The sequence below is a fragment of the Botryllus schlosseri genome, chromosome 10, assembly GCF_051294905.1.
Source record: "Botryllus schlosseri isolate E-star chromosome 10, Bs_hap1, whole genome shotgun sequence".
Classification (NCBI taxonomy): Eukaryota; Metazoa; Chordata; class Ascidiacea; order Stolidobranchia; family Styelidae; genus Botryllus; species Botryllus schlosseri.
The window spans coordinates 15,753,140-15,777,247 of NC_137245.1; the positions used below are offsets into that span (position 1 = coordinate 15,753,140).

At 40.8% G+C, this 24,108-nt stretch overlaps 1 protein-coding gene and 1 pseudogene across 5 annotated transcripts in view; one reads left to right on the plus strand and one right to left on the minus strand.

The window, feature by feature from the left end:
- LOC145448043 (oxysterol-binding protein-related protein 1-like) overlaps window positions 1-24,108 on the minus strand; it is a 46,074-nt gene that overhangs the window by 20,671 nt on the left and 1,295 nt on the right. For 3 of the 4 annotated variants that reach the window (XM_080326356.1, XM_080326357.1, XM_080326358.1), the window contains 10 exons: window positions 23,920-24,080; window positions 23,084-23,195; window positions 22,439-22,524; window positions 21,964-22,111; window positions 19,977-20,089; window positions 18,698-18,832; window positions 13,453-13,554; window positions 11,631-11,765; window positions 11,122-11,200; window positions 6,104-6,219 (listed from right to left, as the gene is read on the minus strand). In XM_080326356.1, the coding sequence (XP_080182482.1) occupies window positions 6,104-6,219; window positions 11,122-11,200; window positions 11,631-11,765; window positions 13,453-13,554; window positions 18,698-18,832; window positions 19,977-20,089; window positions 21,964-22,111; window positions 22,439-22,524; window positions 23,084-23,195; window positions 23,920-24,080 (1,187 nt within the window). The remainder of the gene's footprint in view (window positions 1-6,103; window positions 6,220-11,121; window positions 11,201-11,630; window positions 11,766-13,452; window positions 13,555-18,697; window positions 18,833-19,976; window positions 20,090-21,963; window positions 22,112-22,438; window positions 22,525-23,083; window positions 23,196-23,919; window positions 24,081-24,108) is intronic. The other variant, XM_080326359.1, reaches the window with a different exon arrangement.
- LOC145448733 (ryncolin-1 pseudogene) lies at window positions 17,078-17,997 on the plus strand (annotated as a pseudogene). Its single transcript, XR_013918009.1, has 3 exons — window positions 17,078-17,198; window positions 17,498-17,594; window positions 17,676-17,997. The product of XR_013918009.1 is annotated as a ryncolin-1 pseudogene (transcript).

A 24,108-nucleotide genomic window follows, 5' to 3' on the forward strand; every position in this document is an offset into this window, starting at 1 on the left:
CCTTTTTAAAGTTGTATTTCCATATCTGTCGGCTTTGCAATGCAAACAACTGTTCATGTTCAGTAATGTAGTCCATATTTCGAGTTCTACTGAATAGATAACTATAGATTGTTTCTGTGATGAGCACATGTCCCTACGATTTATCAATATCCAAATAACGTCTACAAGTGGACTATAAGTCGCAATAAATACAATAACACTCAGCATATATCGCGCCGAAAACGCGTGCAAACGTGTGTATGAAGAGCTGTCATAGGGGTTTATACCTGGCATTTTCGGTATGTGAATACTCAGCATCAAATTCCGCATCCAAGCGTACCAAATTCAAGTCAATCCGACCAAAATTGTATATTTATAACCAGGATAGAATTGATTATGACAATTTTACCAATGGGCTACCTCGGGCATAAATGTAGGGCATTTTGAAAAACTCCAGTTGGCGATAACAAGGGTTTATATAGGCATACCTGACATATTTGGTATCAAGTCAGAAAGATGCTACAGATGTGCAAAGCACACCCGTCTTGCCTGTGACACTTGCAATTAACTGGATTGCCCAAGACACAGAACATTTCAGGAGAACGAATATTGCTTGGAATGCTGAACAATTTGTTGTAGATCTTTATGTTTCGTTGTTCTTGCGTTTGAAATATACGTGGCGAAACATCGCTTATTGAGGTATCTCTGATATTGTTTTCCAAACTACATTCATTGTAGTATAATTTATTAACTTGAAGGCATTTCGTATGACCCTCATCAAGAGTTAACGGCACAATAAGAAGCATACAGAAATAGGTTCTAACGAAAACCAAATTGGCAAAATATGACGTAACAATGTAATAATAAATAGGAACGCTAGCTGGCCAAAGTCAGCTGTACCGGTAGTCTAATAAAGGGACAAGAGAAAATAAAATTATACAATACACAGAAGACGTTACACAGACAATTAGCGGTATATATTTATGGCATATTTAACGATTGTAGACAAACTCTTTCTCCTTCTTATTGTATATCTCTTGATAAGGGGAACGCGAAAAGTAATAAATTCTACTACAATGAATATAGTTCCGAAAGCACTATTCAAGCTCAGTACCGCTAGTCACATATTTGGGTATCTTTACATTTTATATGACAGCTATCAAGGTGACTAACAGTTCAAGAGTTCTATTTTGCGAATCACTCATCAAGGTTGAAGCCCAAGTCTCAAATCCGAATTTGACGAAACCGGACCAGGACGGGGCTCATTCACTTACGGACCAAAAAGCTATTTTCTCCGTAAGGCTGCAATGACTTTGGTCCGAAAGTGAACGAGAACGAGCCCCGTAGGTCTGTCAATTACATGTTCCGAAATCATATCGGAAGTGGAAGAAAAAGTATGCCAAGCCGATTAAGTTACTGAAAATTCCTGTGTTCGCGGACTCACCAAGGACCTTCCTCACCAAGGACTCATTTGAGTCCGCGGACTCGGGGTTGAGAAACACTGTTCTACACTATCGACCTAGATAAACAAAAGTCAACTGCCTAGTGACCTATAAAATATCACTATAGGTTTTACAATCACAAATGATTTGGCCGACAATATGATACTGAAACAAGCTACTTGCAACCGAATTAATACCGAGAGCTCGATTATTATGTTGTCTAAATAGTGCTACATGTGAGTTTAGAGTTTACTTATAAATATAAATATCCAAAGTACCTGAATTGCCATGTATGTAGGTCTACTTCTCAACTTATGAGACCCAGTTGGTTTTTGGAGTATGTTATCATAATATAACAGCTACTACGTAACAATTCTTAAAGTTAACAGCCATGCGAGGGCTAATTCAGTCAAACCAAAAAAGAAAATTATTTTATAACATGTAGAAATCTTTATAGACCTGTAGCAGCATGCTAGGAAAATTTCAACTGCTGATAGTGGAATCTAATCCATATAGCGGGAAAATACGGTGATTTACCATCCATAGAACCAAATCTTTGCAGTTGCAGACCGGACCCCAAAATTCAAGAGCTCAACACTTCAATCGAGCTGTAAACACGACCTATATATTAATATACAACTATGTTAGACACAGCCAACAACGAGAAACAATCAATTCAAAAAATGTGTTCCTTGTTCGTAGAATTGTAGCCAACATCACTTTCGTGAGGCCTTCCCCAAATGTACACGGTAATTGTCCAATTTCGCCAATTCCTGTTTGTTGTAGCTGTAGTATACTGCTGCCTTTCTGCGAAGTCTGACCAGAGTGCGACCGAACAAACTACACAAACGAATACATAAAAAAATAAAGTGCTGAAATACAGGGAAAAATTCCGCAACGAATTTCCAAGGCGCCCTCAAGCCAAAACACAACAACGATGCTGCAAAACAGAAACGCACAGCCCGAGCGAGCTGAATCAGAGTAATGACGTAATCGCATAGGCGCTTCAAACGTGACTGCGCACAATCATCGAGCGTATCGGCTGGATCGCGATGGCGTGACGAGTGAACGATTAAACAACCATAAAAACGTTTCGAGCACACGAACTAATTCCATCTGGTGACTTCTGCCTTATATCGATTCGTATTAGTCTTAGCGTCACCTCAGTCAATAACGAGTGGACACGCGCCTCGATACACGAACAAAAGAATGATATAACCATACGCTATGATATAACAGTCTCGGCGTAGTAACGTCGGCACATATTGGAATAGAATGATCCCCACGTCGATATGACTTCAAAATACCATGGCTACCGATAGTATGGGTAACCTCGTAGAGCCGCTCAGAATGAACGAACCAAAGCATGAAGCTGACAGATGCTAGCCTGGTGCAACCAGGGTCAGAATGGGACTACCGTTAACACAGTAAAGATTTACATGCCGCTCGTAAAATATCTTACTACGCGCACGTAAAACCGCGTTTCCGTCGCTACTTCCGAGTGACATGTCGATTGGACTTCGACCATTCGAAATGCCGTAACGGAAAATTGGGCCAACGTCGTTCGACTAGACTAGACGGCTGTGTGTGCAGGAGAGGTCGTTGACATTGCACCACTCAGGTCTACATATCTACCATGCTTCAGCATATAGGAAAATAAAGTACTGCCCCCCGTCGCTAATTTTTGTGTAACCCCACCTTGCAGATAATATTTAACACACAGTTAGCAACGTGATTGCTCGTCCACTAGTCCAGCGTGTGTCGCGATGAAGGCGAGTTTTGCCTACTAGTATTCATTTGCAAATTTAGGCGACAATCACCAGCAAGTGTGCGCAATTATATCTATTATAAGGATGCAATTTACAAATTTCTACGGGAAGTTGGAAGGAGTCCATCCTACAGGCTGAAGTGTAACAAGATCATCCACACAAGTCTCGGTGGTCAGAAGGTAACCCTATCTATGAAAAACGGAATAGAAACCTGCCTCACGAACGGGACTAGTAGTATAGATTATTAAACAGGATAGATGGAATACCTGATGTCCGACGACTAGTCTAGGAAACCCAAGAAATGCAAAATGTGTTAACTACGACTATAACCCGACATTGTCCTTATTTTGAATATATGTCCCTATTTTTGACTTATATGTCCTACAAATGCACACAGGTCACGAATAGTGGCGAAAATAGTGACATTTAGCTAACTTTACGCATCGACGAGGTAGCTAAGAGGTCGTGATTAGCACTGGGTGAAAGCGATGGCCTTTTTCGGTCATCAGCTTCCCAAATTTTGCGGTTAGGCTACCGGAGTTTTTAGCTGTTGTCAATCTTTGATCCAGGTCGAAGGCATGCCTAATGGTATTGTACAGTTGGAATGAGTTTTCAGACAGTGATCACGAAATAGGGGTCCATGCAACCACTCAAAAAAGTCAGGGGTCCACGCTGAAAGAAGGTTTGAGAACCCCTCGACTGGTACAGCAAGAAAGATCGTGACACAGGCCTTCTGCAGCTCAGGAATCTTCGGATCCAGTCAAGTACACGAAAGTCACTGCTATAAGCTTGAAAAATCTGATTGATGCGACCCAATATAATCAATTCTAGCAGAATTCATGTAGCGCAATAATCAATCAAAACGATTTGAATTACCAACCGTTTCTAGAAAACACAGCGTCAAGCCAGTTCATGCGATACTGACGTAAAGCCAAAAGCTTGTAAGCATGAAGCAGGTACGCCAGCTCACGCGGCTCAAAATAACCGAAGTCTATCGCTGAAACCGCCGCTATCGCAGAGCGCGTAGATATGCATACGCCGGTTAAATTCACACGGACTGATTCCTCGGCTCAATGAAAAAAAAACTTGGGTATACCCTCTACTTATCGATATGCATGCTATCAATTTTCTGTAGATACCAGTGCACACATTCTACAACAACGCACTCCATTTATAGATGAAGCCACCCACAAGTCTTTACGAACGTTATGAATAAAGCATCTTACATTACGAAATGATGATCGATATCATTTACTTGAAAATATATACGTCAAAAAGCCATTTCCAAATCACCCGTAGAGTCTCTACTAAATCCGTTGCTAGTTGCTTGTCAGGCCGGCTCCCATAAGCCTAAATAATATCACGCTACAACAAAGGCCGACACAATATTGTACTACGGGCACAATACAAGCATCGCGTATCAGCCGGCGATACCGATATTTTAGAAAAGAATGAAGTCTTCAGCCGCGCTTGTCCGGGCTAGTCAAAGCTCATGGGTTTCCAGCATCGCTTTTCAGCGCCGACAAATATCGCGCGTTGGCTTGAATAGCGAGCGCCACAATTGCTCCAGCTGCATACGACGCCTTCACAGGGTTCGTCGCGCGGTACATTCGATGCCAAGAACACGCGATTCATACAGCATAGTGCAAGAGACAAACAGAAGGGCGAATCTCCTTCAAAATCGAGCAAGCAAGTCGTCTAACGCCACTGCAAATTTGCCCAGCGCTTGGAATCAACAATATAATTTAAATCACTACCTTCCGTGGGACCGTTTTGTAATAAGGACAAAACGACAAAGCATTACCTCGGCGCGAATGAGGTTCGGCCGAGTTTCCCATCAACCCCCACAAAAAAAAACGGAACGCGATATTCCATCAAGGCATATTCCGGGACCTCGGATTAGCTCTATTCCGGTGGCGCGTAAAATCATGCATTACTATTTTGGTCTTCTTGAGCTGATTTGGCAGCAGCATCGGTATGGCAGCATTTATCAATCTTTGCAATTTATCCTTCTATAACAGCAGTCGGCAACCTCAGGCGCTGGTCCGCGAGTAGTTCGTGTTCTTTTGCAAGTTAATAGAAGGTACAGAATTATAGTGGTCAATAACATTGATAAGACCTCTTTAATCGAAACGTGAGCAATATTAGGGGGAAGATTCGTGCATCGTAATATCCCTCGCTTTCGATCTTTGGTAATATGACGATAGTCGCCCGAAAGTTACTTTTAATACAACGACTCTACCAACGTATTGGACAAAAATCTTGTCGCATTACCCTGACCTTCCCGTGAAAGCGTTGTTGCCGCCTGTGAAATCCTTCTTACGGGAGTCTTATTTTGTGTAATGGAAATTTTCTGTAACCACGAAACAAATCGGGCGTGAAAATATACATTGTGAGTGTCATAAAGGTATTATATAATTACTAGGCGGGTGAGTCTAGTCGAGGTCGCGGCAAAACAAACCTAAGACAACACACCGAATAACGATCTAACACTGTATGGCCTGCAATAAATATGTTATGTTGAACCTTTGTGTTTCTTGAAGACAGGTTATCGCAAAATATTCATTTTGGTACGCGAAGCCTGATCTAGATAACATCCTGTCCATACCATACTCTATATGTCAGCTTCCCTCTGAAGCTACCTACACTCGAAAATTCGCTACCAGTTCTACACGCGACTCAGCTGTGAAGGGAGACTAGCTAATGGATGACTTTATATTTGAACAAGATAAATGGTATTGGGTAAAACGCGTCGAGTACGCTGCCCCCGACGCTGTGTACCTTACCTATACGTACACAGCTTGTTACGCATACTCTCGTATCAGCGCGTAGGCAGCCATTACAAGCGATTAACCACAGAATTTGCAGACTGCTTGATGTATATTGTATACACAAAGATTACAAAACACTCACTTGGTCCTGTTGACACAGTGTTTTCAGGCAGGAAGAAAAGGTCGCCGTCATTTCGTTGGAAATACTGAGAATCTGATGACACTTTCCGAGAAGTAACTGGGCCGATTGTGACGCATCTGAAAGAGATTATTTTTCTATGGGTCTACATTTGCGACTGTTCCTATACACCGGAATCTAGAACGCGTTTTCGGGACGGACAGGGACGCATTAGCACTCGAATCACATGAACTGGGATTCGAATTCGGAGGAACAGAGTTTTGACACGAATTCAACGTCAGGCGACGTGGATTATGCCGATCTGAAGATTAGGTGGCGGAAAGACATCAGCGCCATTTGCGATATTTTTTGACGAAATATTGATTGACCTAATTTCCGGCCCGCGTCGACAACGGGTAGTTGTTACAGGATTTGGCGGGGATCGGAAGCTTACACCATCGCAATTAGACACCACTGACAAAGTGTGAAATGGAATATATTTTGTGTTCCGTGAATAATGGTGCGCCGCCCACGAAAATCATGAACAAGCCGAACTGACATGATACGGCGCTATTGAACAATAACAGTGCCGATTTAAACTCCATTCGCAGGAAAAAGATTGATTCAATCAATAGAGAAATAGGGTAGAACAATGTATGTATACGCTATTCCATGGTTAAAACTTTCTGTTGAAATTCAAGGACAGACAAAATAAGCAAATAAAATCGTGCAAGGCAATCTCCCATCCAATCCAAAGCCATGGTACTTCGTTATGTTGGCGTTTGCATGTATGTAGTCAACCTCACCGGCTGATAAATCTGCTTGATTAATTAGTTAGTTAGAAAACCCACTGTTAATCCTTCAAACAATTTTCTTTAGTCTATATACGCTAGAACCTTTTTTTACTCTCAGCGCCCATCGGCAATCATGAAACGCATATCAATTACCAGTCATCAGCTGCAGCAAGTTGGGATAACATGCGATGGCCACACATTATTACGATCAGGATTAAAACAGTTTTTTTACGCATCTTGCGGATTACGAATCCGTCGTAAACAAAACACAGCGCTGAGAGATGGGACACGCGCGCCACCGTGTGACTAACATGCTTCTTGGAAATATCAAACTGCGGATGGTCACCGCTACATTACACCTTTATGATTGGGATTATGTATGGATTGTTAATAACCAGTACGAAATATCGGTTCAAAATGTCAGTGAAATGTCTTGGAAGTTACAACTAAGGCCAGGCTCAGTGCTTCATGTCAATTCTCATTGCGGGAAACGTGAAACCTCAATTGGCGTTATAACAGAGTCCCGATGTTACGTAACTCTGATCGCTGGAGCAACCGGATTCCGCGTCTACTTCCCGTTGAGCCGATCTTTTTTCGCGTCATATGCGTAATAGTCAGGCCATGTTATTTTTGGCATATGCCAAAACTAACTTATTTTTGGCCTTTTTCGATTTTTATTTTTGGCAGTTTTGGCATCGTCTTCTAAATAGATAGTTTCAGCCTCGAATTAGTCACAAAAACGCTTTATTTGGGCTAGTTTGTCAAAAGACGCCACAAAATGTGCAGCATCCACGTATAATCAGCGCCAACAAACAATAAGATGAAAAAACCTAACGATTTCATAGATTAATAATATCAAACGAAACCACAAAATGTGCAGTATCCATCGGAATCGGCGCCAATAAGCAAAAAAAAAAAGAAAAACCTAACAAACACGCTCAACAGCTGATTGTTACAGCTGTTGAATAGACTTAAATCGTTTGCACAGTAACAGTGCTTACAAACTCAGGTCAGCTAAGTTTCTCCTAAATTCATTTCTCGCCCAGCGAATCTGGGAAATATCGGCTTGAACAGTAGCCGTTGAGGGAAAGAATGTTGCCAGTCACCCACAAAAGGTTTTCAGAGCTTCAAAATCTTTGGAGGGCCGAACCGGCTTCCATGCATCATGAAAAGAGATCACTTCGCCAGTGCCACCGATCTCATCGCGGAAGGAATTTTCTTCCCGATCCTTTTCCAGGAGTTTCCTGTGTTGTCTCTCAACATATTCTATTTAGTAGCCCGACTATCATTTCTCCTTCAGTTTACCGATATATTTTCGGAGGACTTTTGTCACTTCCGGTGGCTTTAATATTACCAACTCGCATAGAAGAGTCCTGGGAAGATTGGCTTGTTTAAGAACATTGACGCAACAAGACTGTCTGGCAAAACGAGACTATGCAGCTCAGAAATAGCCAGACAGTTTGTTGCGTCACAATTTTCAACTCGATCACAATGCAAAAATCGTGGTTGATTTTGGGGGTTCCAGTTCCATGAGCAGAATATAATTTATATTTTAATAATCAGTACTGCGGCAGCTTCTCATTGATACCCGTTTTATCAAATTTAGCGCTCGACAAGCCGGTCAGAAATGGTCGTGAAATTGCCTTTGGACAAATGGAAAGTATGACGTAAACCAAATGCAGTCAGCCGTTCAATCTCGCTGTGCCCACACCATTTAGGACACCATGCTTTCACCCCTAATGGGTGGGCTGGACCCAGATTAAAAAACCTGCCTGTCACAAACGCTCTTCTCGCTTGTAACGCGGTCCTGTTAACACAACACCATGAATGAAATACACTATTTGGCAGGCCGTGTTATTTTTGGCATATGCCAAAAATTGCTTATTTTTGGCATTTTCAAATTTTTATTTTTGGCAGTTTTGGCATCTGGCTCCTGAAATGCCAAAAATAACACGGCCTGGTAATAGTCCGCCTTCACGTGCATTTTTGTCAGTGCTAATGTAGTATATCTCACTGGATGCTCAACATTTTCGCCCCCTTGTTTCTCAAAATCGCCTTATGTTGGGAACCACTGCTGAAGATTGAAGTGTCAGTTAATGATTCAATATCCAGAGTTCCGTCTGATCTGGTCTAGCCCTTGCATATAATATAGTTTTGTGCAACATATTTACTGTTGCTGTTCCTGGTTGCGTTTTTTCTGTACTGAAAAAGGATGAATACTTACTGCTGATCAACTACAGTAAATGTTTGCTCTTTCGCTGTAACTATTTCTTTCATTTATCTTGCTTTCATTGTAGAGTATATCAACTTTATTGATATACAGTAGCAGTGGATCTATGCACCATAAACTCCGTTCGAGACTACAGCTGATTGCATGACCGCGCCTTTTGATTGCGGTCATATCATTGATTGTATATTTTTAAGTACCAGTGCAAATTTTCTCTCAATGAATAAATCTGTCTGCCTGTCTGCGTGGAAGCATAAAAGGGGAATATCAGAGTCTTACAGATCATGCATGCTATTATAATGACATAAATGGAACACAAATATTCGAATCGAAGCCTACTAAGCGCCTCAGCCGGGTGCGATCAGACCAGTTGACCCTACCCAGAGTCGTATCGATCACACCCTGTCTACACCGTTAAGTCTCTTGTTATTATTTCATGCGTCAATGTTATTTTATTTACAGCTCCCCCTTTCTCTCTGTATCGAATCGCTCAGATACTCGATTTAGCCTAGTAGTACTTACAGTGTAAGTACAGTGTAATCACTCAGGTACTCGATTTTGCCCAGCCTAGGTGTAAGTCTTAGTAGTCTTACACATAGGGCTGGGCACAATCGAGTACCTGAGTGATTCGATTCTGAATCACGTAATACGCTTCGAGTCGAGTAATCGAGTACCAATAATTATGACGTCATAACAGAAGGTTATGCGTCAAAATTCAAATATGTACCGTTTATGCCACCACAAAGAATATAATGCCTGTTATCCATCTCATAAATCAGGGACGGGCAACATACGGCCCGCGAAGGGATTTTGTCCGGCCCGCGGACAGTTTTCCGTCTTACATGATAATGTGGCCCGCATCTACCGAGATTCCCCACTGCTTGCTTACTACGTCAAATCTTAGTGACTGTATGTTATTATATACGTGTATGCGCAGCGTACGAGAGTGGAGCTTGCGCGTAAATTCGTCGAAGTGAGAAGACTTGCGTTATCGGCATTTACGATGTACTCAACCCTAATGTCATTTGTGGCAATCATGGTGTTTGTCGACAACAATGGTCATTTACACCAGACTGGTATTTCTTATTTTTGATTCCGTAACTGCAGACTTGTAGCACGGCACACTTCTAGGCTTTCGTAAGACTGCGCTTATGCAAGGGGTCGCCAACTCAAAACGGGTCGCGGGCCACTTTTCAAATTTCGTAGAGGACGCGGTCCGCATGAATCCAATATCGAGATTAACTAGGCCACACAGTTGAACAACGATGCTATCTCGTCACCTACTCAACCCTATTGAATTGATATATTAGTAAATCTGGGGTACTGGGCTTATCAAACGCCTTGAAATCTTAATTAAGGATTGCACAGTGTGTTGATTGATCAGATAGTAGCAGACATGGCGGCGCCAGTATGACAATGCTATTCTCAAATGCACATTGTCTTCGTCACTATCGGCGAGAAATGGCTTTGAAGTGACATTGCTGTCGTTAAAATACATTCATTAAATACGATGTATTCCTTGTATATGTGGATAAATGGGCGAATAATGTATCGATTCAGCAATACGGCCCGCCAAGTACTTAATTTTCCTATATCCGGCCCGCCGACTAGAGAAGTTGCCCGCCCCTGTCATAAATGATACTTTGGTATTTTTCGGACCATATCGATTTCATTCCACTTGGTGACAATGTTGTGAGATTATCATGACTTCGGAAATGTGCTACGTCCAGTAACCTTCGTAGGTTTGTAAGCCTACTATAAGTTTCGTATGCTACGATACCCCCAATCAAGGTTTCAAGGCTTTCACAGTGAAAATTGGTATCGAAACTATAATTTTCTTTGATAAGTTAACTTTCAGTGGCGAGGAGCGTATAATTTCAGTACTCGAAAAAGTCGTCTTTTACCACTCGACTCGAATTATTAAAATTAATACTCGATTCAGATTGGAGTACTCGAATCATTGTGCCCAGCCCTACTTACACCACATCAGCATCCAGCAAAAACATTAAAATTGAGGTTACCTGAGACGGGGATCTTGTGAACGGCCACCGTCAATTCTTCCACCAACTTCTTCAAGAGTTCGTTATGAGCGATTCCTGTCTGGAAAAAGCGTGCAAAATATTTTGCCAATTTTTGTCTCGGAAATCGCTACTTGTATTTGCAATATAGCTGAAATTTAGAGAGGTGCTTACAGAGCACCAATGCTGACTGGTTGATCACCTCTGTCAAGTAAAAGTAGCGATTTGTGACTAATTTGGAAGTTCCTTCAGTTTTAGAATCACGGACATTACTGATTAAAGATTAGTGGGGACAGTCATTCAACCTGGTTTGCTCATTTGTAAGACACACCAGTTCATAAGATGTTGCGTAGAGATTGACAATATTTATCGGCACACTGCTGAAGGCTTAAACTTACAAATTACATCTTTTCCCTAGAAAATTTCTCATACTGTATACGAGTGCATCAATGTGCGCAATTACATACACATCGATGAGATTTGAAGATTGTAAAATGAGAAAGACGACTCACATCCACTGCGTTTTTAATGTCAACGACCGGCATATATTCGTCCAGCTCATCGTCGCTGTCACTGTCGAGCACCTTTCCCACTCTTGTGTAATGGCTGCTGTAGTCAACATGAAGTTGGATTGCCTGCACCCATTTCTGAGAAGCAAGATAAATGAAATCAGATAGGTGATAACTAGGGCGATCAAAATTTTGTCAAAATTGCAACGGTGGGTCAAAACATTGTCAAAATGGTTTACAAAGTCAACCTTTTTGTTGCAACCAGCATTTCGTTTGTATCGTAGATGTTTGCATTGTTGATGAGCCATAGCCCATATAAAGGCTATGGATGAACTTATCATTTGATATTTTACAACTTGTAGCCTAGTTTATAGGCCTACCGTTGTATACGGTCCATTGTCTGCTCATCATGAATCATAAACGGTTAAATGAAACAAGTAGGTTGACATGGTGGTATGCTCAACGTACCGCAACATCCTAACTGAAGCAAGACTTCGTGGGCATTGGTTCTTATATCGAGAAGCGCATGATGAAAAATTGTGACGTAGACAACATTGTCGGAATGAAGCAACACATTGTATCACCAGCAGTGTACGGACAACCGCAGTGTTGCCAGCCAACAACTGCTGCTGAACGTCCCTTCTCCATTCTTGGCAAGCTACTTAGTGAGGACAGACACTTGCTACCCGAGAATGTAGGAAAGTTACTTCCGTTGCACTACAACAATTTTAAAATTATTTCTACCATAATGCATGATATAACTCAGACTGCAATTCTTCATAGGTTCAGATTTCATTAAAAGAAAGTTTTTTCATGTAGATATTTGTCAGTTTTCAAGTCAAATAAGTTTTTTCGGGCTAAACTACTTCGTAAGGACAGACAATTCCAACCAGAAATGAAGATAAGTGGTACAATTCTAACATTATGTGCGAACACACCTAATTTACATACATGAGAGCAAAATAATGTCAAAATTTTCATGTTTTAGGTCAAAATCTTCCGATTATCAGGTAAAAAATCGCTCTAGTGATGACATAAAAGTGATTATGTGAAAGATTACTGTTTTGACTTACTACTCGCATTTTGCAGTACGTCAAGGAAAATGTAGCATGTGGATGGAATCAGTTTAGTGGGTGATATTGCTATACCAACCGGGGCCAGGCAGACCGTGAATGACGGCAATCAATCACTATTTTGAAAATTTTATTTTTATGGTCATTCGTGATTCTGCATTAGTCGCGAAGATATATCTTGCATTTTGAAAATCGGCACTATATACTTCTTTAGAAAATGGCTTGTGTATACTTCAGAGATTTTTCACACTTTTTATTTCTGCTTGAAGTAGTTCTGTAATGAGATGACAAACACTGCCAGACTTGCCATATTTTCAAAAAGCGCAAATAGAACTAGAACTACTGAATTTTCAAAATCTGCAAACTAGAACTAGAACTACTCAAGTTTCAAAATCCGCAACTACAATAGAACTAGAAATACTTGAAAACTGTTAAACAGTTGATCGGTTTGATTAACTAAATGGGTAGTTTGTACAAGTCTGATCACTGCTACTAGTAATTCTTTATGACATTGCTTCTACTTTAGGTCTCAAAGGGAGCATGTTGGATTCGTTATTTGGCCCAATCTTCATAGAACTTTCTCGAATTCCCAGAATCTTCACAGATTTAGCTTTCAATTATCTACACTGATACTAATTAGCAATTGGATAAATTTCCCAAGCCAATTTGGATTCGAGCCATAATAGAACGTAACATAAAAACAGATAACACGGGCCTCGGGCAGCAAGAATACAATATCTATGTCTATGTACCTGTCTGCTGATGTGAGAATCTGGGCATTTTTTCACTTGGAGAAGATGAACTGAATCATCGAAAAATCGGATCTGGAACGCATGGCTACTGTCTTCCGCAACCTGAGAAATAACATTACCGGTTGGACGTACGGCTTTGGACTTGTGCATACTTATGCTATGCTTGCGACAGAAAGGTGTCCGCGAAACTGGTAAATTTGCAAAATGGTTGATAAACCTAATTTGTATTTATTTTTTAATTAGAGAAAGCACAAGGCAGTTTCTCTCCTTAACTTCGGGACCCAGATAAACAGAACGGCCATCTGAGATGAAATATTCTACTGCGCAAACTCATTTAAATTGTCGACTTGTCAATAGCCGAAACATAGTACCGTTTCTAGATGTTTTGTTGGAGTTTTGAAAAAATTTGTTTGCATTCTTCCTGCGACGTACATAATCGCTATTCCCGGAATAACTCAAGAAGATGTTAGGCTGGACGTTATTTAAAAGTCTGTTTTTAAATTTTGGTGCCATAGATGCTGCGACTTGCGATCATACCCGAAGATATTATTACATTCCCGACGACCTTTTTGGAACATGGTTTTCGGGACTCGTTGATATCAAATCGACAGCACGGATTTTTTAGTCTCGACCGCATATTTTAAGAAATGCAGCTACAGAATTCGCTTTGAACTAATGCAATTTTTCCCAATGTCTACATAAATGGTGTGTTAATTTCAAGAAAGTCATTTTATTGCTGTTTATCACTCCCATGCAGTTAGAATTTACACAAGACACATGACGGTAGTACGATAATTGAGCTAAATTTGTACTAAAACTTGGGGGGTCCGCGACGGTGCGAAAGGGGTCCGCGAAGGCAAAAAGGTTGAGAACCACTGTTTTAGTGTGATTTTGCGTCTGTACCGTCTGCAATTTTAAAATTAGCCAGCATGTATCGATTAAAAGTTTGCAGCGTATCGACTTCTTGAAACTACTCGAGAGTTATTTCAAGATCTCCATGTTGCACTTCCACTTGAAGTCATTTTGACATGTCTTCAAAATGGTTACTCCCACTTTGAACAGAGTAGAACAGTGGTTCACAGCCTTTTTGTTTTCATTCCTCTCTTCAGTTTTATTCCGAGTCTTCATTCCCACTACACTAAACTCCTATATATCCTTTAAAATAGGGTTACATTATTTTGAGATCCTACAGAGATGACACTTTTTGTAAATTCTGAAAGCTGCCTGAAAACTGATGATAGTGAAAAATTTTCGACCGATAGTACTGTGTTGACTAAAAAATAAGGTCATCATTTTGACTCGGCTCCCAATTTTTTACGAAACTCTGACATTCGCTACGTTGGAGTCGCATTTTTCGTGGCATATAAATCCCTTTCAGAGAAATGAGGACAAATTCCAAAAAAAGAGGACAATTACCGTAATTTTCCAAGTATAGTACGCCCCCATGTATAATACGCACCCTTAAAATGGCATGCAAATTCTGGGAAAAAGCCTGTACCCATGTGTAGTACGCACCCTGCATTCACAGTACATGATTAGCTGTGTTTTAGTACGCGATGTTGTTCTGTTTTGCGATGTCACTGTCGAACAATCATGACATAACCATCGCTAATCATTATGCAATTAACGGCATTGTCTCAAAACGATAGTATAGAGCAGCCAAAGCCTGTGAGGCTGGCGACGTGATAGTTCGGGCCAGCGACACGACGTCTTGCGCACGAGGCCTATTACAGATGCCATTGCTATTCATTGTACAAGTAACGGTATTGCCTCTATACGATAGTAGATAGCAGCCAAAGCCTGCGAGGCCGGCGACACGACATCTTGTTCAGCAACGGTTATGTCGTGCACACCACGCCTGTTGGAGGTGCGACTGATTACGCAAGCGATTATATTTTGCGGTCATGGCCTGTCGATGAATTAGCGTTCCGCAATCAATGAATGACCTAATTTCGCTCGCGTGCAAACGGCAAACCAACTCAGGAGATTGCGTGCTGTGCAGACGACTCTCGTTAATTGGCAACATTGTTTGTTGCTTATTGGTAGCGCGTTACACTGATAATACGAATTACTGGGCACGATGGCTGAAAGTGATGCGTGATTGGAAACAAACATGAAGGTGTGATTTCAAGTTTTTTATCGAGGAAGATTTTTTTCAAGCGTGTTGTTCCCATGTATAATACACACGCCCCGATTTTAGGGCAAAAAATCGTGAAAATTTTGCGGATTATACATGGAAAATTACGGTAGACCTGGACGTCCTCCAAGGACACTTTCAATTCATAATTTTCGATTCATACATTCAAGAGCAGTTAACTGGCAATGGTAATCGTGCAGGTGTCTCCGTAAATATGTAGACTATCCTGTATCTAGATGAGTCTTCAATCTGAAAGTCCTTTATATTGAGGAGATATTGCTTGTCTTGTATTTTCTCGCAATTAATTCTCATAATGATGTTCCTGATTTAGTTTTATTTTGTCGTCATTAGTCAAGCAATGCCCGATGGATCATCTGACAATTGTGTTTGGCAACAGGACTCTCATGGACTGGCAACGGGACTTGCACTGAACCAGAGATTGATCGAGTGAGCGTCCTGTCAAACGCGGTTCAACGCATTTTCCAAACTATTCCATTAAGCTGATTTCCTCAAACTGACAGTCAACGCCATAACGTACAAATTGTTGTTGCAATTGGCGGAAATGTTGACTGCGTTCAAAGATGCAATTCGTAAGAAGTCAACGCAGACGACACTATCAGAAATGCATTTGCGTGTGTAGCTCAGTTCAAGTTGATCGCATTAGCTTCTGCAACTCCATTCATCCATCAACTACCATCTATCTTATAAAGTTAAGTATAGGATGCACGTAAATATCTGGAAATATCGCTCATGATTTGGATTCTTTTGATGTTCGCAATCACGATGCACGCGTGTTCGTCAGGTACAAAGAATTCGTGTTCCATTTCAAATCCGATTGAAATTGATCTTTTTCAGCGAAATTTTGCTCGAGAAGCTACGTTGATGGTAAATGGATCTCAGAGGGGGATTGCGAGGTTGGTATAGTTCAACGTCACTGACAAGCGTTCTATTCTCTGTACGTTTCTTGAAGGGTTCGGAAAGCATGTCAGAGATAATGAAGGAACTTCAACACAGAGCAGAAGATGAGAAAAAATGTACTGTGAGTAGAAATTGTGACTTATATAAACTGTGTCTTATACATTGGGCTACATCAAACAGAAGAAACATCAACTCAGAGCAGAAGATGGGAAGAAACATACTGTGAGTAGAAGCTGCGTCTTATATAGAAACTGTCTAATTCTAATACATTAGACTATACAACAAACAGGAACCGCAACTCGGAGCAGAAGATAACGAGAAGAAACGGAAGACACATAGGAAGTGGACTGTGAGTAAAATTCAGAAAAATTGTCTAACATAAGAGTGTTCGCAGCTCATGAGCAAGCTTGCCTTAAGATGAACAAAAGGTCAGAAAAATTGTCAAACATCAGAGTGTTCGCTGCTCGTGAACAAGCTTGCTCTAAGATGAACAAAAGCTCAAGGCTCAAAAAACTTTTTAACCATGACCTCGAACATACTCATCGAAGAGAATTGATTTCTGCACTTATGATGGCGTGTCGAAATCCGTTGCAGGTTTTCCAGCGAAGAAAATACGGAAACGTGAGTTTCTACCGAGGTTGGGATGATTACGTGAACGGGTTCGGGAATCGTAAAGGAGATTTCTGGCTAGGTAAGAGAAGATTTTTCGAGTTTTCGGCCGGCTGTGACTTGATTGTTTACAACTTCGGTTGTCGGTTTCATGTACTATATTGGGGATTTTTATCTCCATTTGCAAAATGCAAGAAGTTGGACGCTCGTTCATTAATTAAAGAAATAGAACATCAAATTTTAAATTAAAAAGTTTGAAACCTGTTTTTATGGTGTTGTAATAGAGAGTTCATTGTGTACTTTGCTCGCACGTTCAAACAAGGGAGCACACTTTGTTTAATTCCAGTTCAGTTCAGTTTGTGACAGACTGTTTTCTTACAGGCTTAGATAAAATGCATCAATTGACAAAGACAGGAACCACGGAGTTGAAAATCAATATGATCACGAAAGATGGGATTTATTGGGTGGCCAAATACAGGTGAGTACATATTCTTGTCTTTGTTACATTGACTTTCTGGAACTTTACAGAGAAGCCTGTTGTCATAACTCCATTTTCCAGCGACTTCCGCATCGGCCCCGGCTCCGACATGTACAGACTGCACGTATCCGGATACTCCGGGAATACAACCTACGATGCTTTCTCACGTCACAACAATCAACAATTCTCAACGAAAGACGCAGATAACGATCGTACATCGTCATATGATTGCGCTTCTCGTAACGAGGCAGGCTGGTGGTATGGCGCATGCTCCCACAGCAACCTGAACGGGAACTTCCACAAAATAAAAAAGAAGGGAATTTGGTGGCGCGACAGCTTTGGTGGTTTCAAGATGCCCGTGCGCTTCTCGGAGATGAGGCTTAGCGAAAGACAAAGATCTTGATCCCAAGACGTTAGTGTGACGTCACACGGCTCTGCGACAGATGCCAGACAGGATGATTATGATGCCTGTTCGAGTTCAAATAATTCGAGCTCGTTCGTGAGCACATTTTTGTCGCGTCGAGCTATATTCGAAATTCGGATATAACGTGTCGTCCAACATGCGACTTCGAATCGAGATCGTCGGCGATAAAACATTTGCACAAAATGATAAAGGCATATTCAGTGTTCACCGAAACCTTTGATATTGAACGCCGAATAATCCTGTTTTTTCCAATTTAGCCCAGTGATGGCAACCCCCAATATGGCGTCTGTCGTTCTGGACTGACAATTCTGTAATCTAATTAGGATTGCAGATTTCCTGTGTGATAGACCAGCAACAACGTGTGATCGATAGCGCAAGATATCTGTCAAGCACATCTCGAAATCCCCTCATTGCGCAGGGCAACCTTTTTGTCGAATCTTAGCGAAGCCTAAAAGTGGAAATGATTGCAGTAAAATCGGCTTGAATGTGGACATGCTCGATGACTGTCTGATTGCCGGAAACCATTGAGTTCCCCACCAGTGGGAGCCACTGGAGTATAACCTTACAGCGATATTTCTAGTTCTACTTAAGTGCCAAAAATGACTGCTGTGAGTACCTATGCTCAGAAGCACACAATGGCCGAGCTGTGAGCATGAGCATATCGTTAATCGGACCCTACCGTGAGCTCAGCATCCGTGAGGTATTTGAACATCCTTCTTTTGGTGCCGGTGACCGCATCGGCGTGGCGTGCAAAGTATGATAGTACACCTTTGTCGAGCACGACCCATTGAAGCCTGGTTCGCATAAAACGTTTCTGAACGCATAACGGAACAACTGTATTAATAAAAATACGGAAAGATTTGAGAAATCCATTTAAAAGTGCACGAATCATCGGCATGAAAATTGGACGGGCTGATATATTTGTCACATCCACGACAACACTGAATATTTGATAATCCTTGAAGACGACTGAAATCTTGAAATGTGCCGGACGATTATGACGAAAATAAAGTTTTAAATCGACCAGTCTATGTTCTTGCATCTCTTTGTGATTTCCGATTGACGATGTTTTTGTGCGGAGTTGCTACAAAAGATCTTCCTGGCTATCAGTAGTGCTGGGAAAAATCGTCTACCCGAGTAATTTGATTTTGAATCGAGTATACAAGTCGTGTAACTCTCATTATGACATCACCACAGTGTTAACGATGTGAAACGTTCAAATATGTAATTTTATGCACAAAGAATATAAGGCTAGTTCTACATCACATTGAAAATTATTTGGTATTTTATCAAATATGCGCATTTCAATGCACTTTGTGACAATGTTGCGGGTTCATCACGGCTTCACCTGTACGTCATTCCCACTAACACATTGTAGCTTTGCAGTACATGTGTTTTATACTGCGATGTGATATCATCACGACTCGAACCATTAGAATTAATACTCAAATCATTGTGCACAGCATTATTTCCATCGAAAGATTATTATGCTTTTGAATTTCAGGCTTCGGTATACAACGAAATCGTGCACCGGTTTGAAATTGGCCAATGTAGTTTACATACGAAACAATTGGTTGGACCTCAATATCCAGAAAAGTCTAGTTATATTTGTTGTCTCGGTACCAATCCTGCTATAATCTGGGTATACCGAACGTAATATATTAAAGGGGTTCATGCTCGATGGGATCACCCTCAAATTGTGATGCGATTACAAAGCACATGATTAAACCACAACAAAAACAGCACAATCAGACGGCAAACACTTTTTGTAAGTAAAACGGAAATTATTGATTACGCGTTTCATCACCTGACTCGATGACTCATGAATGTAGCAATCAGTTACTAACGTAGTTATGGTAGAACCAAGGATATCGGCTTACAGACGGCTCTTACAATAAACCTATGGAATAGAAGCTTTAAAACTATAAACTGCAGCTCTCATGTATGCAGCTACTCACTTTGTATAAAAAGCCTTCAAACCTTTGCACATTCCTCACAGTGTTTTGTATAGGTTGGACTTCCAGCAGACGCTGTAATTGCATAGTTTTGCACATGTCAATGGCGGTGTAACCTGACGATGAATAGAAATTGTTGAATCAACGTTGGCAGTGCATACAACTGTAAAATGGTGTTCTGGCAACATGCACATAAACTGACGAATCAGATAACAACAGAAAATCCTATTTCTATCACAATCATAACAAGTGAGACATACTCAAACTTCCACAATATCAAATGTTACGTAACTGCTACTTGGTAACCTATCCAGCAAAATCGAAGCAAGAACTGCACAGTCAGATGAGCTATCTGCAACGTATTCTAACATGTAGACTAAGGCAGTCTTGGAATCAAGTCACTACCTTCGAGTCACGAGTCATTTCGAGTCATTGCACATTTTGACTCGAGTCAAGTCAAGGCAAGCGATTTTCAAACGTGACTAGAGTCAAGTCAAGTCACTGGATTTTTGGAGGTGACTCGAGTCAAGTCGAGTCAAGTCAAATGTCACAACTCACAATTCAAGTGAAATTGCCTTTTCGAAGTATGAGACATGACAACCTCATTGATTTTCAACCAATGAACGAATGTAGGGTTAAATATACACGCAAGAAGGCGCTGTATCGCTCACATATACGTAGAACTGCTAAACCTCAGTTTATAGTTGCCGGCCAAAATAGAAAATAGGTACAAATTGATAAGATGCAATGCATTACGCATTTACAAATCGATATGATACAATTCGAGCCTGCGCCAATGGTTGAGGACTATATAAACTATATTTGAATTCAGTTTCAATCAAACAAGAGGTTTGTTTTTTACGGTATAAACAGAGAACAGAAACTATTTTACTATACAAGTTTACGGCAACGTAAGCTGTAAGCTTCGATCACTTCGTTTGCGGTCAATTTATTTACGAGAGAACAATGGAGACTCAGTAAAACACACGATCATAAAATGATTGGTCGCTCTCACGGGTTACACAAGCGTTTCGCGAACAATCCAACCATATGCAAGATACAGTGATTTTTAACCACACCGAGTACTTGATGACTTGAAATTGAATTGTGAATTTTGCTCCGAGTCTGGAGTCAATCCACAGTTCTGATTGACCGAGTCAAGACAAGTCATTTTAGCAAAGTGACTCGAGTCAAGTCAAGTCATACGAAAAGGGTGACTCGAGTCATCCCACCACCGAATTGAGGCACCATTCTACATCAAAAACATGTGCGGTTTCGAAGTGGTACTAAGATGAACTAAAACTCACGAAGCTTCTAAATCCAATCAATCAAAACATTTATATTTAGGTCCAATGACAACTTAAAAAAATTATCGGATTTAAAACTAAAAGTCCAGTAAGGCGAACCAGCTGTGCTGTAGGTACCCTGTCTTAGTGTCTTGGATCAGTGGGTCTGAAGTTTTGGCAAGAATGCCTTCTCATCCCATCCTATTACATGAATCTGCATTGTATGCCCTGAATGTAATAAAATGATGCTTTATGGTCACCTCTCTACGTCAATCTATCCCTCAATACCTTACTAGCAATCATAGTACATAGTAAAAACTTGGCAGGACAATGAAAATATGGACTCTGACCATATCTTGATTGATGTTGAAACCTCAACACTGTTCTGAATGTATTGCAGTCCGCCGCTGATAACGTCGGGCTATTGATCCCTCTTGTGTTCCAAAAAGTTGACATCCAATCTCATCTAAACAATGTATAGATCTTGATCTAATATACCTTCAACTTTGGCTTGTGATATGACGTCGTCATTCATTTCTGTCTGTTGTTTTCCCAAACTGCCTTCTCCTGCATCTACGCAGCTACTAAGCTCTGGTAGGCCTATAGACCTGTTTGAGTTTACTGAACAAGATGTCGACAATGCTACCAGACGTGAGGAGCAGATTACAAGTGTTATAGAAATAACGCAATATAATTTCCATCACCTTCTTTATTAGCGATAGCCGCATCGCCACCATGATGCAGTAGGTATACAGCAGCGTTTTGTTTGTCTCGCATTGCTGCGTAGTGCAGTGGGGTGTTGCCGAGGGCATCTTGCGTGTTGGCATTTACTATATCCGGACGAGAGGACAGCTGGAATAGAAATATGGAAAATTCTACATCAAATCTACTGGGTCGGTCTAATGTATTTGCTAAATATTTTCATAGTAGTCAGCATTGTAACTCGAGTAGAATGCTGTGAGTTTCCACTCAAATACAAGTAGAAATAAACAGGTAGAAGTATGGAGTAGAGCCGAATGATAGGTGATATTATAATTACTTAACCAGCCTTAGACCTAAATTGAGTTTGACATTCCTGGTCGACGGCATTATCATGTGCCACTAACAACCATCGCAAGTATCAGTTGCAAACACATGACTTGAGTAACATTTATTTCATATTATCCAATGATCACTTACTACACGAGTTATCTGCTCCACATTCCCATCCTTGGCGGCGTTGATGAGACTTTCCAGTAGACGCAGTGATTCTACTTTTTCAGCCACTAGAAACAAGAATCACAGGTCGTGCGTTAGTCCAAATCCAGAGGTGGTCAGTAACGAACTAATTCTACTTTACTAGGTTTACCCTATTTGCATTGCTTATTCGAGTGGTATTGATTTTATACTACTTGCACTTCTACTCAATGGTTTCAGTTTTTTTGGCAAAACTAGGCCTAGAATAGGCTACCAACTTTTTTACTTTCTTGGAGATCGCTAATTCTACTTGCACTGGGGTAAAAATTTACGGCATTACTAATACATCTACTTGAGCATCAACGATGAATGCTTTGACCACATCTGTCTAAATCGGACAACGGATATCAACCAAAGAAACTAAATGCAAAACGCTGACCCATGAAGTACAGCTATCAGCAAATACGAGCTGCGACACAAAGGTCACAAAGGAATGTGCCAACGAATGGACTTCTACAAATGTACAGAACAGAAGACACAAAGACGCTATGCTGTTCATTCGTGATAGCTAATAATATCACTGCCATTTCTATGCTTGTTCTTAACATAAAATGAGAAAGCCCTTACAGTTATATTGCTTACGGTTACCTTGTAGTATCTCCTTGATGCGTGGCTTGCATGCCACATCTATTGGCTTTGACCTTTCGTCGTTCTTTATGAAGACGCTGGCGCTATAGTCTAGAAGCTTGTGGATCACATTCTAAGGAAAACGGCACTCCTTACGGATGTGGTATCGCAGATTGTGCCGGTGTCCGATTAATAATGCAAGAGATACATTTGGAGAAATGTAGGCATGGCACTCGATTGGGTTTGTACGAGAAGTTACATAATCATTTATTCAAATGTAATTTTGATTGGATTGACCAGCTCGGAAGATGCAGTCTGCCAGACAAAGCATTTGCTGATAAATTTGATTTTGTTAGCATCACGGTCCTGGAAGTATAGCAAGTTGGCTTCCTTGAATCTTACCAAATCAAATGGTGATTTCACAAGACATGTTTGTATCTATGGAGACAGAACGGTAAATAATATCAACGTCTACAGTTTCAAACCTATATACCGTATGTAAGTGCCATAAATACTTGTATTCAAGAAATGCTATTTTTACAAGATTTGCTTCATTGCAGTCCACACTAGTTCATGATCACTATTTGAAAACAAATCGATATGCTCACATATCAGAATTCAGAAGTGCTGCTTCTTTAGAGGTCTAGTTAATAATATAACGTGCATCTTATGTCTAGTTGATTATAATTTCCCGTATAACGGAATGAAGTAAAGTAAAAACATATATAGATGAAGCAATGATGCCTCATCATGACCAAAATTATAGTCACACAGGAGTCAACAGTTAACGTAAAAGAGTCCCCATTAGTTTGATCAGTTATAATAACGTATCGGAATGAAATGGAATCGCAACATACCTCGCGACTTGTGAAGGCAGCCTTGTGTAATGCAGTGTCTCCTGAGAAATTTTTTATGTTCGGATCAGCACCATGCTCGAGAAGACAAGCAGTCATTTCCAAGTGTCCGAAATAGCAAGCAAGATGTAATCCGGTCCAGCCGCGATTACTTTTTGACCTTCCTGGTAAAAACAGAGATGCAATCATCGC